Genomic DNA, 16,112 nt, shown 5'->3' on the forward strand with positions numbered 1-16,112 from the left:
CTCCTTCCCTGGACTACAGTGCGCATGGGCATCCTTTCCATGCTCAGATTGTTTTTCGCCATTGTGGCAGAGGTGGAGTTAGGAAAGTAAGAGATGTCCATGCTAGAGATAATGCTGCAGCTGCGACAGGCACCGGGGAGGAGGGTGGGCGATATGAATGTCAGCAGCCCTACATGCCAAGAACAGATGCATACTGGTAAGTAGCATATTCCGTTCGAGGCATGTGGGCTGCTGAATTCATATCTGTGCATAGACTGAATAGCAGTATCTCCTCTAGCGGTGGCCACCTGTGCCAGCTGCAGCAGTTTGGAAAAGAGTTTTGATGACAGGCTGGCCTACAGCAGCTTGCTGTTTTGCTTGCACGCCTAACACAGTAGTGTTTAGTGAAAGTGTGTATGGTGGACCATGTGGCTGCCTTACAGATGTCTTCGAGGGTAATATTTCCTAGGAAAGCCATGGATGCCCCCATTTTCCATGTAGAGTGTGCTCTAGGGGGGCTGTTAAAGTGCGTTTAGCTTTTAGATAACATATTTGAATGCACTTAACTATCCATCTGGCTATTCCTGACTTTGAAATAGGATTTCCCTTGTGTTGTGGTGCAAAAGCAACAAACAGTTGTTTTGTCTTCCTAAATGATTTAGTTCTGTCCACATAGTATAGTAGAGCTCTCCGGACGTCTAGCGTGTGCAGGGCTCTTTCAGCTACTGATTGTGGATTCTGAAAGAATACTGGCAGTTCAATTGCTTGATTAATATGGAAGTTGGATACGATTTTAGGCATGAATTTAGGGTTTGTTCGAAGAACTACCCTGTTAGCATGTACCTGCATGAATGGCTCTTCGATTGTCAGTGCTTGCAATTCGCTCACTCTTCTGAGTGAGGTGATGGCAACTAAGAATGCGACTTTCCACGTTAGGAATTGCAATTCGCATGAGTGTAGAGGTTCGAAAGGGGGTCCCATGAGTCTGGTAAGCACCATATTTAGATTCCAGACTGGGGAAGGAGGGTGTCTTGGAGGATCACTCTTTTGAAGCCCTCCATAAATGCTTTAATAGCTGGTACCCTGAAGAGTGAAAGGTGCTGCCTGTTCTGAAGATACGCTGCTATAGCAGCGAGGTGTAGTCGTATGGAAGAGTATGCTAAGTTACATCTTTGTAAATGCAACAGGTAGCATATAATGTTTTGTATGGAAGCATCTAATGGGTTGATTTGGTTATTGTTGCAGTAAATAACAAATCTTTTCCATTTGGCTGCATAGCACGCGCGCGTGGTAGGTTTCCTTGCCTCCCGAATGATGTTCATGCAGTCTGGGGGCAAGTTAAGGTATCCCAACTCTAGGACCTCAGGAGCCAGAACGCTAGGTTCATCTGATTGGGATCTGGGTGTCTTATTTCTCCATGGTTCTGAGTCAGAAGATGGGGTGCTAGGCATGGTCTTTGATGAGGAACTACTGAAAGTTCTAGGAACGTTGTGTACCATGGTTGTCTCGCCCATGTGGGAGCAACTAGGATTAGGGTGAGCGAGTGTTGCCGCAGTTTGCGTGCCACCAGCGGAATCAGCGGTGCTGGGGGAAAAGCGTACGCAAATCTGCATGACCAGTTCATCCATATCGCATTGCCCAGTGATGTGGGAACCTGGCGGCAAAGTACTGGCATTTGGAGTTTTCTTTTGTGGCAAACAGGTCTACCTCTGGGTGACCCCCATTCCTCGGAGAATGAGAACCTGGGGGTGAATCTCCCATTCGTGTATTTGTTGGCTGTGCCTGCTGAGCAGGTCGGCAATCTGATTGTCCTTACCTGGAAGGTGTTCTGCTAGGCGAAAGATGTTCTTTGGGATCGCCCACTTCCATATGCTCTGCGCCAGCTGGGACAGCTGTGGAGGGTGCGTCCCCCCCTGTTTTTGGATATAGTACATTGCGGTCATGTTGTCCGTCTGGATCAACACCGTCGTGTTGTACACGTATTTTTGAAAGGCTTTTAGGGCTAGGAATATCGCTAGCAACTCTAGTTGGGTGATATGCCATTTTTTCTGTTTGGTTGTCCAGAGCCCTTGTACCGTGTATTGGAGGAGATGGGCTCCCCAGCCTGTCAGTGATGTGTCCGCTGTTAGTACTAGTTGTGGAACTGGCTCTTAGAACAGTCGCCCTTTGGAAAGGTTTTGTGGGTTCCACCACTGCAGAGAGTTGTGAGCGCGACTGTCCACCAACACTAGGTCTTTTAGTTGTCCACGAGCCTGGTTCCATTGCCTTGCTAGGCATTCCTGTAATGGGCGCATCTGAAGTCTGGCATGGGGGACAATGAATATGCAGGAGGCCATCAAGCTTATGAGCTGCATGAAGACTTGAGCTGGCAGGGAGTGTTCTGGCTGGAATTTGCGAATGAGTGTCTGCATGCTGGCTATCTTTGCTGTGTTTGGATATGCAGTTGCCACTGAGGTATTTATAGTGGCTCCCAGGTATTGCTGTACGTGGGAAGGTTGCAGATGCGATTTTGTGTAGTTGACTGAAAAGCCTAGGTTGTGCAGCAACTGGATAGTTTGGGACGTGTGCGTTGCACACTCTTGGTACGCCTTTGCTTGTATTAGCCAATCGTCCAGATAAGGGTACACATGGACGTGTTGCCTTCTGAGATGCGCTGCTACTGTGGCTAAGCATTTCGTAAAGACTCTTGGAGCCGTGGTAAACCCGAAGGGCAAAACCTTGAATTGGTAGTGTTGCCCTTCTATTGTGAACCTGAGGTATTTTCTGTGGGCTGGATGGATGGGTATTTGGAAGTACGCATCCTTGAGGTCCAGTGTTGCTAGGAAGTCTCCTTGTTGTAGCAACGGGAGCACTTGTTGTAGTGTGATCATATGGAAGTGCTCCGACAGTATGTATTGATTTAGGGGTCTGAGGTCCAGTATTGGTCTGAGGGAACCGTCCTTCTTGGGAATAAGGAAGTATAGGGAGTATACTCCAGTCCCTTGCTGGTGGAAAGGGACTGGCTCTACGGCCCCCTTCTCCAGCATGCTTTTGACCTCCTGTTGAAGTAGGGTGATGTGTTCTATGGACATAGGACGATGTCTGGGTGGTATGTTTGGTGGCGTAGAAGTCAGTTCTAGTCAATAACCAGACTGGATAATTTATCTCACCCACCTGTCTGTGGTGATAGTGTGCCAGACAGGTAGGAACTGTTGTAGTCTGCCTCCGACTGGTGTTAAGTGTTCCGGAGGCAGCGTAATGAAGTCACTGTTTTGTGGAGGCGGAGGCTCTGGTGTTATTGCCTCCCCGCCCCTTCCCTTAGGATTGTTACCTCTGTAACCATCCCTGTTAGTGTTCTTTGTGAAGGAACCTTGTGTGTTATTCTTGTAGGAGGTAGATGTTTGTGAGGCATTTCCTCGTGTATTTGCTCTGTATGAGGAGTGCCGAAAGGAGCCCCTATGTTGCAGATATTGCAGTGCACCCATGGATTTTGCTGTTTCTGTGTCCTTTTTCATTTTGTCCAAGATGGTGTCTACCGCAGGACCAAATAAAAAGTCTGGGTTAACTGGTTGGTTTAGAATGGTGGACTGGACTTCATTCTTGAAGCCGGAAACCCTCAGCCATGCATGTCTGCGGAGGAGGACACTAGTATTAATGGACCTAGCTGCTGTGTCTGCAGCGTCCAGTGCACATTTAATGGAGGCGTTGGAGATGAACTTTCCCTCCTAGATGAGATCATTTGCTTGTGCTTTAAACGGCTCGGGCAAATGTTGCATAAGGCTTTCGAGCTGATCGTAATGTGCTCTATCGTAACGAGCCAGTAGTGCCTGTGTGTTAGCGATTCTCCAAGAATTAGATGCCTGTGCTGCTACCCTCTTGCCCGAAGCCTCAAGGATTTTGGACTCCTTATCAGGGGGGAGGTGCTTCCCCTATAGTCTGGGAGTTGGCTCTTTTTCGTGCGTTAGCAACCACTAGGGAGTCTAGTGGCAGCTGACCCTTGATATAGGTGGGGTCTGTAGGAGCTGGTCTATGCTTTTTTTCTATTCTGGGATTGATTACCCGTGCCCTGGCTGTGTCCTTGAATATGTCAGGTGCATGTATTAGAACGCCCTTTAGCATTGGAAGTGTTTTGACACTCTTCTCTGCAGTAGTGAAGGTGTAAAGGAGGAAGTCCTCTTCAACAGGGTCACTGTGCATGTCCACGTTGTGGAACTGTGCTGCCCTGTCTATGAGTTGGTTAAATACTACTGTGTCATCAGTGGGTGATGGTTTCGAAGGGTAAGTGGGCACATCAGGGATAGGATGTGTATCATAAGGGTCTGTTGGCTCCTCCCAGGGTTCCTCTTGATCTGGATCTTGAGGAAAGTCATATAGGGGCTGTAGTTCATACCCTGTGTCCCCCTCATCGTCATCGTGGTTAGAAGGTGAGGTAGGTGCAAGTGGTGTGGAGGGCATGATAGGTTGAAAAGGGAGTGAGGGCCTAGTGGGGGAAGTGCAAAGTCCAAAGGTCTCTTTTTCCTATGCAGGATGGTAACTTTACCAGTGTCTGGGTTAATGTAAATCTTTGCTTGGTCATCGGATGGATCTGGGTGGAATAGTTCTTCCTCTACAGTCCTGGGCTCAGGCTTGGGCCTTTTCGGGTCGACAGAGGCAGGTTTGTCGATGACCTTTGGTGTTTTGCTTGATTTTTTCGGCTCGGGCCCTGATTTGGGCTCGACTCGTTGTTTTGGGTCGACGGGAACTTTCGGGTCGACACGTTGTTTGTGCTCCGTAGGCTTTTTTGGGTGCGAGTCTTTCACCGGATCGACGATCTTTTTCGGATCGACCGGTGTCTTCGGAGCTGTTACTTTTGGGTCGACAGGTTTGTCCGGCTTCGATGGCTTCGGTACGGCACCGGATGCCGGGTCGACGGTTTTTGGAGCCGCAGGCTTGGTCGGGTCGGCGACTTTCCTCGGTTCGACGCCCTTTGGTTGCGTGCCCTTGTTCGGGTCGACCGATCTTCTGGGGTCGACGGCTTTTGGCTAAGCGGCCTTTGGGGGGTCGACAGTCTTTTTTGTCTCGACAGTCTTTGCCTGTGCAGCCTTTTTTGGATTGACGCCCTTCGGGTCGGTAACCTTCTTTGGCTCTGGAACCTTCTTCGGGGTGATGGCACTGGGTCCTGGGGTTTCTGAAGGTTTCGGTTTCGTTTTCGGAGCCGAGACGGAAGGCGGGGCTGTCGAAAGTCTTTTTTGTTCTTGGCTAAGGCCTGTTGGCGATGCCTCGACCGGAGCCTTTGGCGAGGGGTCAATTGGTGTCGGGGGCAGTGTACTCACGATTTGGCCCGACGGTAGTTCGTCATCGGAGTCGGAGTAGTCCTCGACTGTGACGATCTCTAGGTCTGAGTCTTGAGCGTCCGGTAGATCCTGGTCATCATCGAAGATGTTGTCGGGTTCCGGTGCCTGTCGCTGCATTTCTTGCCTAGCGGCCCTTCGGATCCGTATCGTTTTTTCCGATCGGAACTGGGCGCAAGCCGGGCAGGTTTCTTCCCTATGGTATGGGGAAAGGCACTTGTTGCATACTGAGTGTCGGTCAGTATGGGGGAACTTTGAGTTGCATTGCGGGCACCTTTTGAAGGGGCTTCTTTCCATCGACAGTCGGCTCACGTGGCGTCGAAAAGGCCCAGCGGCCCGCGTCGACGACCGATTCGAGATGGAAGGTTGTATAGAGTAGAGAGGTACCGAACGGAACAATACCGACGAAGTCGAAGGCCTTTAGAAAAGTTTTGTTTCGATTCCGAGTTGGAGTATAGGAGTTTGCATCCGAACCCAATGGCGGAAAAAAACAATCTGAGCATGGAAAGGATGCCCATGCACACTGTAATCCAGGGGAGAAGTAACCTACCTCGTGATACTTCGAAGACTCTTCCAGGACAACAAAGTGCAATCATCCAGACCCAACACTAGGCGGCGATCTATGCACAGATATGAATTCAGCAGCCCACATGCCTCGAACACTAGGTTTCTGTAGATCCAGATGCTAGGGGAGCCGGCAAAGAAAGCAATATGCTACTTGCCCTGTAAGCACCTGTTGGTAGCATTTAGAGCTGTAGACTCACATGTTCTCCTTACTCCTGCCATCTAGTGTTGGATGCTTGCAACTTGTTTTTCATCAAAGATCTCTTTCGAGTCACGAGGCATAGTCTGCAATGCGCATGGGCGCTGGCTCCCTTGTTAGATTGTTTGTTGCACAGCAGGTGAGCATAGAGATGGAGCAATAGAAAGGACAGTTTGGTGTCCATGCAAGAAGTCATATTCAAAGAGTTTAAATATGCAAATAAAGAAGTGTAGATCTGCAACAACAAAAGGCTCCAAGTAAAGTAGATGGGTGCATGTAAATCTACAACACTAAATACTACCAACAGCCATATTTTACGTTTGTAGCATGTGTGGCCGTAGATACACATGCTCTTCATAGATTGTAAAGTCAGTAGGTGAATAGCCCAGTACATGTCGATCACATTGTCCGTCTTTACGAGGGCCACTTTGTACAGAATCTCGTGAAAGAGGGCCTTGAGAGGTAACTGGATGCCTGGAACTTGAGATAATTGATGTGGAACACCCTATGTTATGGAGGCCACATGCCCTGAACAGTTGGTTGTTGATGATGATGCGCTCACTATCCTGCGAGTGAGTGAGACGCCTGTGATAATGATCACTTGTGGAACAGGTTCCATGGGGATCCAGCCATGTAACAGATTGTTGGTGTTCCACCACTGCAAAGATAGAGGAGTACTGGCCTGTATGAACACTAGATGTTCCAAGTGATCCTCCACTTGAGACCACTGTGCTGACTGGAGCAGATGCATGTGCAGCCTGGCATGGTGGACTCTTGCTATGCAAGAGGCCGTCATCCCATGGAGGCGGATAACTGTTCTGAGTGTGGGTTGACAATTGGGATGAAAAAGAGGCAGCATCTGCTGGAATTTGCTGGCTTGCCTGCATTCTGGCTTGGCTGGGGTAGGCCTTGTTGGAGACTACATCGAGAAAGGCCCCCAAGAAGAGCTGGATCTTAAGAGGATGGAGGTGGGACTTGGCTGCATTTATGGTGAACCCCTATCTGTGGAGGATGAATATGGTGGCTTGAGTGTGAGCGAGTGTTGTTTGCCCGCACTTTTTTGACCAGCCAATCGTCGAGGTAGTACGTGACCCCCTTCTGAGATGGGCAGCTACCATAGCTAATCATTTCAGAACACACTAGGGCCTGTGGTGACAGCATATGGCAAAAACTGAACAGATAATGTTGACTACTTACCACAAAACGTAGGTAGCAGCGACGAGTCAGATGGATGGGTTTGTGAAGTATCGAGTGAGGTCATGAAGTTGACTTGCTGCAGCTGTGGGATGACATCCTGCAAAGTGACCATGTGGAAATGTTCTAAGTGGACATATCTGTTGAGAGGCCGGAGGTCTACAATAGGCCTCAAGGTTCCACCCTTTTTGGAGATGAGGTAGTATAGGGAGCAAATCAACTTGGCACAGTGCCTGGAGTAAGCAGCTCCTTTTCTTGAGCTTCTTTTGCCCCTACCCTGGTGTTGTTTCCTCTATAGACCCCTCTAGAACACACCCGCGACGACTGGTGGGAGGCTTGCTGTTGCCTCTGATAGGTGGCAGTAGAGTCTGGGGAGATGATCTTGCTACCTCCCTGTCAGGAAGGGGCCAAGGAGGAGCAAGGACGAAATGAGCATTCCATAGGAGGCAAAGGTAACCAAAGGGGTAAACATTTCGACGTCTCCTCTTCCCTAAAGGATGTCATGAACCCCGCCCTCGGCGGGAACCAATCAACATATAAGGAGGCCAGGAAAAGGAACAGCCCACAGGAACAGGAAGCCCGCCAGGAGGAACCCGGAAACGTGGAGAGAATCACGGATGCCGAGACAAGAGTGCGGGAAGTGGATCCGAGGCAAGAGAAGACAACGGCCGGCGAGAAGGAAGGAGAAGATCCAGAAGTTTGGACTGACGACTGGTGGAGTCCCCCAGGCGACGCCTGTTGCCGCCGCAGTTCTGGAGAACTGCGGCCCCAGTGGTAAGTGAGCAAGCCAACACTAGGGTAGATTTAAGGAATTCAAGACAGGGAACCGTGGAAGCTACGGGAGGGAGGCAGACTTAAGGAGGACTCGGTGGGGAAAGAGGTGACCACAGGTAGACGCAGTGATTTTGCTCTCTGGTTTTGAATTGCTAGAGATCTGTTATTTAACACGGTCAATCAGACGCAAGGTCACAGCCAAGCCCTGAAGAAAGTGTTCAATAGGCTGTATAGGAGGAAGTATGACTCCTTGTTTTTGTTTATTGTTTAAAGAGTACCTTGTGAGAAAATAAGATAAAACAAGTGCTGAGGGGATTTAGCCTCCCTCTTGGTTTTTTTCCCTTTCCCTTTGTGTTCTTCACTTTTTCCCCGTTTGGTTTTACGATTTGCTCGTACCTCGGCCACCCTTATAACCCTGTCCTCACTACGTGCACGGAGTCTACAGAAACCGCAAGTGTTTTCACAAGGTGTTGGTGACGGGTATACATACAGAAAAGTAACCTTCGGACCCAACACTTACAGCCCATGTTCTCTTTTCTCTCTTGAGCCTCCTGGGGGAAAAAAAAGCACCACCGAAGAACGAACACCCCGAAGAGAGGAAGACTGAAGTTCATACCATCTGCAGAAGATTCATGTTTGCCATTACTGACTGCTTACTCTTATTAATACTCAATAAATAAGTAAACATTGAGAACCAAATACGGCCTCCTAGATTCTGTTTCCGACCATCCCTCTAACACTCCCTTATACTGAGGTCTCTGAAAGGATCCAGGTGGAGTAGACGTCTGAAGGCCACCCATAGGCCTGGCTTTGTACGTGTCTTTATCAAGTTTTTCCAGCATTTGGTCCAACTGCGGTTAAAAGAGATGTTCACCATTGAATGGCAGGTTTAGCAGACACTGTTGTACCTCTGGTTTAAAGCCAGAGACGAGCAGCCAGGCATAACGTCTGACGAAGATGATGGCATTGCCCCTCTGGCTGCAGTGTCAGCAGCATCTAGGGTTTTCCCCTCCATTACCAGCTCGCGTCTCCACTCCTAATGAATTGTTCAAGGAGGTCCTTCATCTTATCCTATTGCTCCCTGTCATATTGGAGAGAAGGCCAGCTAAGTTGGCAATCCTCCAATCGGTGGCTGCTTGCATTGCTAACCTCTTGCCCGCTGCATCCACCTTTTCACCAGCCTCAAGAGGCGGGCTGACGTCTTCTGGAGCCTGGGCATTCACACTCTTTGTGAACTACTATCAAGTCTAGAGGTACAAGACCACGGGTGTAGGGTTCATATTTTTTTATTGGCCCTGGATGCAGCGGTGAAAGCGGGCAGGATTGGAGGGGCACGAAATGCCCATACTTTAATTATGAAAAACAGTTCCCCTACTTTTGTGAGAGTTCATTTTGATAGGTTAAAGGCTTCAACTGAAGTGTCATGCAGTCAGTCACTTGTGATGTTAAACCGAGGGAAGAACAGACAGTTTAAACAAGAAACAAGCCTTCCTGCCAGTGTGCCTGCTTGCCTGAAAGAAATGCAAAATTGCAGGACTCGTTAATCTGCAAATGTAAAGGTTGCTTGGAAGCTGGTAATGGCTTTAATTGATAGAATCACTTCAAGCTACCTGATAACACATCTTAATTCTTTTTGAGTGGTAGTGCAAGGGAGTGACCAACTGGGCCATGAAGTGTGTGACACAGTTATATCAAAAAATCACTACATACAGTCTAAGTATTACTAAAATCTGTATCTTGGAGGCACCTTTTTATCTTATATCCAAGTTTAAAATAATGACTTACGTATTTCACAGTGCACTAAAAATACACAAGTTACTATTCTCCACTGCAGCAACCAAGATTCAATGATGTGGCTCTCTGGTTACACACACACAGACCTCTGCAATGAATTAACTAAGAGATGTTTTATAATGTACTATAAAGCATTTCCCACTGATTAACTTAGCTTGCATTTATTATTCATTTAAGCTTCACAAGTATTTGTAAGTAGTTACCTGAAGGTGAAAGACCAAGAAAAACACACTCACTAATCCCACTACCATTGCATGCAGCTTCACAGTTCACCTACCTTTTTTTAATGCACTTCGACTGCTGCCTGTGTGTTATCACCCTCACCTTGACGGGCTCTTTAAAGGTCTTTCAGGTGGCCCTGAGCATACCCTCAGACATAATGAGGAACTGAAGGGGGTGTTGGATCATGGATAATTTTTCAAAAAGATAGTCATCGTTTTCCTTGACATCATGCACATCAACATGGTGATATGTGTCTGCCCTCTGTATGACTTTGTGGTATGTAGTAGTGTCATCGGGGGAGGCTTGGCTGCATACAGATCAATTTCAGCATCAACAATCAAATCAACATGATAGTCATCCAAAAGGTCATCCCTAGGCTCAGGATAATATGGTGCAACATAGGGCTTGGCAGAGTGAAGTGGGCTGCCCTTTCACTTAGATGAGTGAGGTGATCCCTCTGGTGAATTTGAAGGAGGTAGATCCGGAAGTGGTGGTGAAGAAGGAGGAAGAGGTTGAGCAGGGAGGGGGCTGGTACCCCTCTCTTTATATCTCTCATGCGAGGAAGGTGGAGGAGGCTTCAAAGCAATCTGATCCTTCTAAGTCAATGTTCCCTTCTGTGGGAGAGTGTCCTGAGGCTTTAGCAGCAGCTTTGTGGACCTCTTGACTGTCTTCCAGTGTACAAAAAGACACTTTTGGCAAGCGGCTAACTCCTTCTGCAGACGTTGGAGGATAAGTTGCTCTGAATCCTCAGTGCTAGCTGTTAATGGTGTTTTCGGAGCCGTGGGAGCCTTCAATGTGGAGGATGGTGTTTGCAGCGATGTAGGTTTCAGCACCAAAGTTGGCTTCAGTGTTGGTGCAGGCTTTGGTGCTAGTGTTGAGGATCATGCCAACTGCAAAGGGGTTCAAAGCTTGTGCAAGATCTTTGTGGCTGAAGGAGGGAGTGTTGTCTGCTCCGAAGACTTTGGTCAGGGCCAATCATGGCCTGAAGTTAGTGGTTGTCTGGCAGGCTATGGTTTGGAGTCTGGGCTCAATGCCAAACCCCCTCTGGGCGCTATGCTCTGCCTGTAAAAGTGACCACTGCACAGGCATGGATTATGTGGTTCCGACTATACTTATGGTCGTAGTCTTCCATAGTTGTGAGGCATCAGGGTGTTTCTCCTGTTCTCCCTCCGAATTGGGGGAGTCTGCCTCTGAGCTGGAGTGGACCGATTTGCCTGAGTGACAGGTTTCTTCCACTGCTTCAACACATGTTCTCAGAAGATGTCAGGGAAGTCACTGGACTCCTGCCTCAGGATTCTCCAACTGGCCCACCTCCACCCATGTCAGCACCTAAGAGTCTTCTTTGTCCAGAAGATGAGGCAGGCCTGGCACAGGATGTTGATATGCTGGTGGGAGAAGCAGAGATTGAGACTTGATGATGGTTGGCTATGGGGAACTGGAAATGGTACTGGGGGCAGTATTGGTAGGGAATCCTTCCCATCATTGGCCTTGCATTCAGACTGACAGGGTTCTCGAGAGAAGGGGCAGAGTGCACCAGGTGAGGCCTGAGGCCCCAAAGATGAGGCATCAAGAGGAGCGCTGTCTTCAGTGTACACCGAGAAGAGATGAAAACTGTGAAAATCCAATCAATCAGGATTTGTAAAGAGTGGCTACTCACTCATGAGGGTCTCAAGGCATTTTGGGGGTGCTGCTGATCCATCAGCGCTCTGGTGTTCAGTAGATGAGCCAGGTCTTGAAGTCCTTCCTGAATTGAGTCAGCGACAGGGATTGTCTGAGATGGGTCGGCACGGTGTTCCAAGACTTGGCAGCGAGGTAGGAGAAGGTTCTGTCACAGTGAGTTTTTCCATAGGCACGGCAGTTGAGCGATCGAGTAGGCCTGGTGGTAAAGCTCTGATAGGCGCCAAACATGAAGCTCAATTGGTACATGTCCTAACCCGATGGCGGAAATCCAACAGTCTAACAATGGAGCCGATGTTAATGCACATTGCCAACTAAGGGTGGTGTCACTATATCACACGACTCAAAAGACTTCTTTGAAGAAAAACAATCTGCAAACGTCTGAGCCCAACACTAGATGGCAGAAATATGCAAAGCATGTGTACCTACAGCATATGCTACAAACAATATATGTCATAAAGATGAAAGGCAAAGTATGAAATAAAGAGGAGAGTACTGGGAAAGAGGAGTGTGAAAAGAAGCAGGGAAGTAGGATGTGTGATCGAAAAGTACAACATGTCATAACAGAGTGCTTCAGAATGATGAGCGGAGAGGCAGAGTTGGAGTAAAAATAAGATGGAAAAAAGTGAACAAAGAACAGCGAAAAAAGATTCTTGAGAGGACAGTTTTGAGTGAAGGAAAGAAACAAAGGACACAAATGATAGAGAGGAATGATAGAAATAGCTTCCTCTACTTCACCTGATACACCTTCGACCTCTGCCCTGTGAACCCGTCCCACAGGATGACTGTGCCTTCATAGTCACTGCTAGCCAAAAGGTTCTTGTGGTAACTGCTCCAGCTGATACAGCTGCAAAAACCCAAAAGAAGCACTTTACTGGATGCAGATTGGTCCACAATACTTGTAAAATCTTAACTGGTGAAGCAAGCAGATAGGTTAAGACACGTTCTTTGAAAAAGCTCACAGTACTTGTGTGCTACCTAAATAAGGACCAGGCACAGTCCTCTCTTTACCGTGTTGATGGAATATCTAATGAAAAAGAGTCACTTTAACTTTGCATGCTTCCTAGGAGATGCATGTAATGCTGGAGCAGCACAAATCCCTTAAACCCTGGTGCTGCTGAGACACCATGCTGTGCAACAACCCTTTCCGCTGCACTTTGCGCTAGGGAGATAATCTGAGGGGACAACACATTTCTCATTACACACAGTATTGGAGAACTATGATGTGATGACAGGGAACTTGTGTAATCCCCACTGCTGATCCACAAGAAGATCTTCCCTAGAAGTCTGAGACATAAAAAGAAGCGCTGCTGCAAAATTAGTTTAATGAGGGTCCTTAAATCACCTTACAGACTTCCAATGACACTAAGGATTCTCCATTATATGCACTATTCTCCTGAAAGACTCACAAGAGTACTAGACTGTCCTTCGTGTCGATCAGGAGGACACCACAATCCATTAAGCACCAGCAGATATAATAGCAGGTACAGTCACTTTATATTGATAACAAATACTTTTTAACTAGTCAGGAGTTGTATACCACAGCCGCCAAGATTATAGGACATGTGGAGAACCAGCATACTCATGCCAAACATGATTTAGATTGAGGAACTCAATGTTTAAACCCCTTCATTCAGGTAGCTCATTAATTTAGGTACAAACAAGAGAGCAGGCCCATGAAATATGTTGCCTCTGCCAAACTGAAGAACTTCTGCAAATATGAATAAACAAAATATACTTATGCAGTGTTTTTTTAAAGCTTACAGTCGAAAGAAATGGCTTCTTAAGAACTTTTGCATGTGTGACTGTGAAGACTACATTGGACGTCTTTTTTCTTTCATCCAACATGATAAAAAGGCTCAAATTCTCACCTTCAGAAGACAACACCCAACATTACACTAATGTATAAAAGTGGCTCCGTTTGGGGGGGAATAGCTGGTTTTTCTCTAGCTAAACCCACCTATTCAAACTCAAACTGAGACACGACCCCACACTCCATATATTAGAGACTGCTCTTAACACAAGTAACCAATGCGGCCAAAGGTCTCTTTTGAGGCTTTCATTGGAAATCCAACAGTACTCAAAACCTAACAATCGCAACACACACCATCAATTCAATCTAATCTACAAATGGTCAGATACAACACCCTAGACAAAACCCCATCAACCTCGTGACAAAACATAACACCAAAGCAATATATGTGCTGAGAAATCAACACCACTATCATGCGCCACATCGACATACACTCAGACAACAGTAGCAAAAACATGGCACACCCTCATGTGCAGAACACTGTATCCAACACCACTTATCTGACTTGAGATTCATTACAACAAGTGTTGGCAAAGCCAATGAGCATGATCTTGGACAACCGGTGTCACGGTCATTTATGTTTTATTACAAACATATGCCACAAAAATAAAAAGAAGAAAAAAGAGAAAAAACAACCCACACCCACCCAAATGTGGGAGCCATATAACTACAATAAAGAATTGAAATAAAAAAAATAATCATCACATATAATTTAAATAAAATAGTAAAGATGCTTCCTAGTAGGAAGGTTGCCTAGAACATATAAAGAAACTCTTTGCAGTCTCAATGCACATCATAGAAAAATATGATTCTTATTGGCACAAAGAAAATATACCACTGGCTTTGCATTACTCTAACCATACGATATAGTTTAAACACACAAGAAAGTCTATAAAAATACAAAGATAAAGAACTGAAAGAAAAAAGCATAGGCAAGGTAATATACTAGCCCACCACCCTGAGAAGGAAGTGCATTTATTTTTAGGAGAATGCGAGCATTTGATCATGGATAATGCTCCCAAGGCACTATGCAGGAGAGATGATGTCTGAAGTGCTCTTACCCATAGTCTCATCAGTATGCTTAGATGGAAGGAAACAAAATGTGAATGATCGCTGAACAGACCAATGGGTGAAAGGGGTTGATATGTGTATGCATATGCACTTTTAATTTAGTAATATTAGTATTGCCTCAGGATAGACAGGCTGCTGTCTCTATGCCAGATCTAACAAGCTTTGGCAAACCTAATCAGTCTTGTTAGGCCAATGTAGAGTGAGCAAATCTATTGGCTTTGTTAATGCCCAACCAACCATGTTAAATGTGATGCCCATCTTGAAGGTATATAAACCAATGATTTCATTTATTTCTATACTTTTAACATGGTCAAGCAACACTACTGGGACTGACAAAGCCAGTAGTGGCTACCACCATGTGGATGGGAAGCAGAGGATAGTGCAATAGACAATATAAAGGGTATCATCAAGGCCGCAATCGGTTGCCTGATGCAGGAAAGTGGGTCATTGGGGAAGGACAGAAGGGTAGAAAAGTGTGATTCAGTGGGTGGAAAGTCAGGTGGTGGAGAAGGACGAAGAGGAGGATGCAAAGGGCTGATTGCACTGTCCTTTTTAGCAGGCACTGGTAAATCTAGGGCCTCCGCAAAAGAAAGCTGGCACTTAGATGATTATGACGTTGAGTGCACAGGCTGAGCTAACATACGGTCAGTGCAAGGTTGTATATGTAGCTTTTTTGCTTCGGATCGAGCTGCTCCTGCATGATTCGGAGGATTTGGTTCTGAAGTTAACTTGGATGTGGAAGCTGAAGTTTTCGGTACCGAAGCAGTTTTCTTTATTGGATACGAGGTGGTCGGAGCCGAAGGGGGAGAAGCGGGGTGCTCGCAGCCGAAGAGGCAGGTGGTAGTCTCTTTGCAGAGTCTGATCGGCTTGGAGCAGGAGCCAGCTGTTTGGGCTTGTTTTTCCGTGCCGAGCCCGAGGACGGGCGTCCTGTAGCAGATGGTCGGTACCGACCATGGCCGGCTGGCAGTGGTGGCCATGTAGCAAAATAATTTGTAGAAACCAAATATTTTTTGGCAGGTGGAACAGGGGCAGGGGTACTCACTGTACACATACCCGAAGGAAGATCGTGCAGCTGGAGACTAGTGCTGAGGTCGGAGGCGGAGCGGGACGGGAGTCACCAATGGGAAAGGCCTCTTCCTCAGCTGCAGAGGCCTCAAGAAGCTCTTCCTGTTCCTGTTCAACATCTTGAGCGAAGATGTCGGTGTCTCTTCGATCTCACTACGACATGCCCTATGGTTCCGTAATGTCTTTTTCCGATCAAAGGATCGACACGCATCACAGTCTGCTTCCTGATGGTCCAAGGCCAGACATACGTTGCAAACCTGATGGAGGTTTGGTTCTCAGGTGCTTCGCTTGGCAGAAGCAAAATGGAGTTTGTTCCATTAGCAGCGCATTCTCTGTAGAAGCTGGTTGTAATAAAGAGTAGGCCCAAACGGGCGAGGCCTGAAGGCTGCAGTAGGAGCCCAATCGAATCAATAGACAAAAGTTCTCTTATTTTCTGGACATATTGATGGAA

The 16,112-nt window shown here is 47.1% G+C and overlaps 1 protein-coding gene across 1 annotated transcript in view; it reads right to left on the reverse strand.

Annotated features, from left to right (window-relative positions):
* COP1 (COP1 E3 ubiquitin ligase) overlaps positions 1–16,112 on the reverse strand; it is a 922,999-nt gene that overhangs the window by 454,904 nt on the left and 451,983 nt on the right. Inside the window, exon 13 of the mRNA XM_078642019.1 lies at positions 12,451–12,559. Coding sequence (XP_078498145.1) covers positions 12,451–12,559 — 109 coding nt within the window. The remainder of the gene's footprint in view (positions 1–12,450; positions 12,560–16,112) is intronic.

The sequence above is a fragment of the Lissotriton helveticus genome, chromosome 1_1 (assembly GCF_964261635.1).
Source record: "Lissotriton helveticus chromosome 1_1, aLisHel1.1, whole genome shotgun sequence".
NCBI lineage: Eukaryota > Metazoa > Chordata > Amphibia > Caudata > Salamandridae > Lissotriton > Lissotriton helveticus.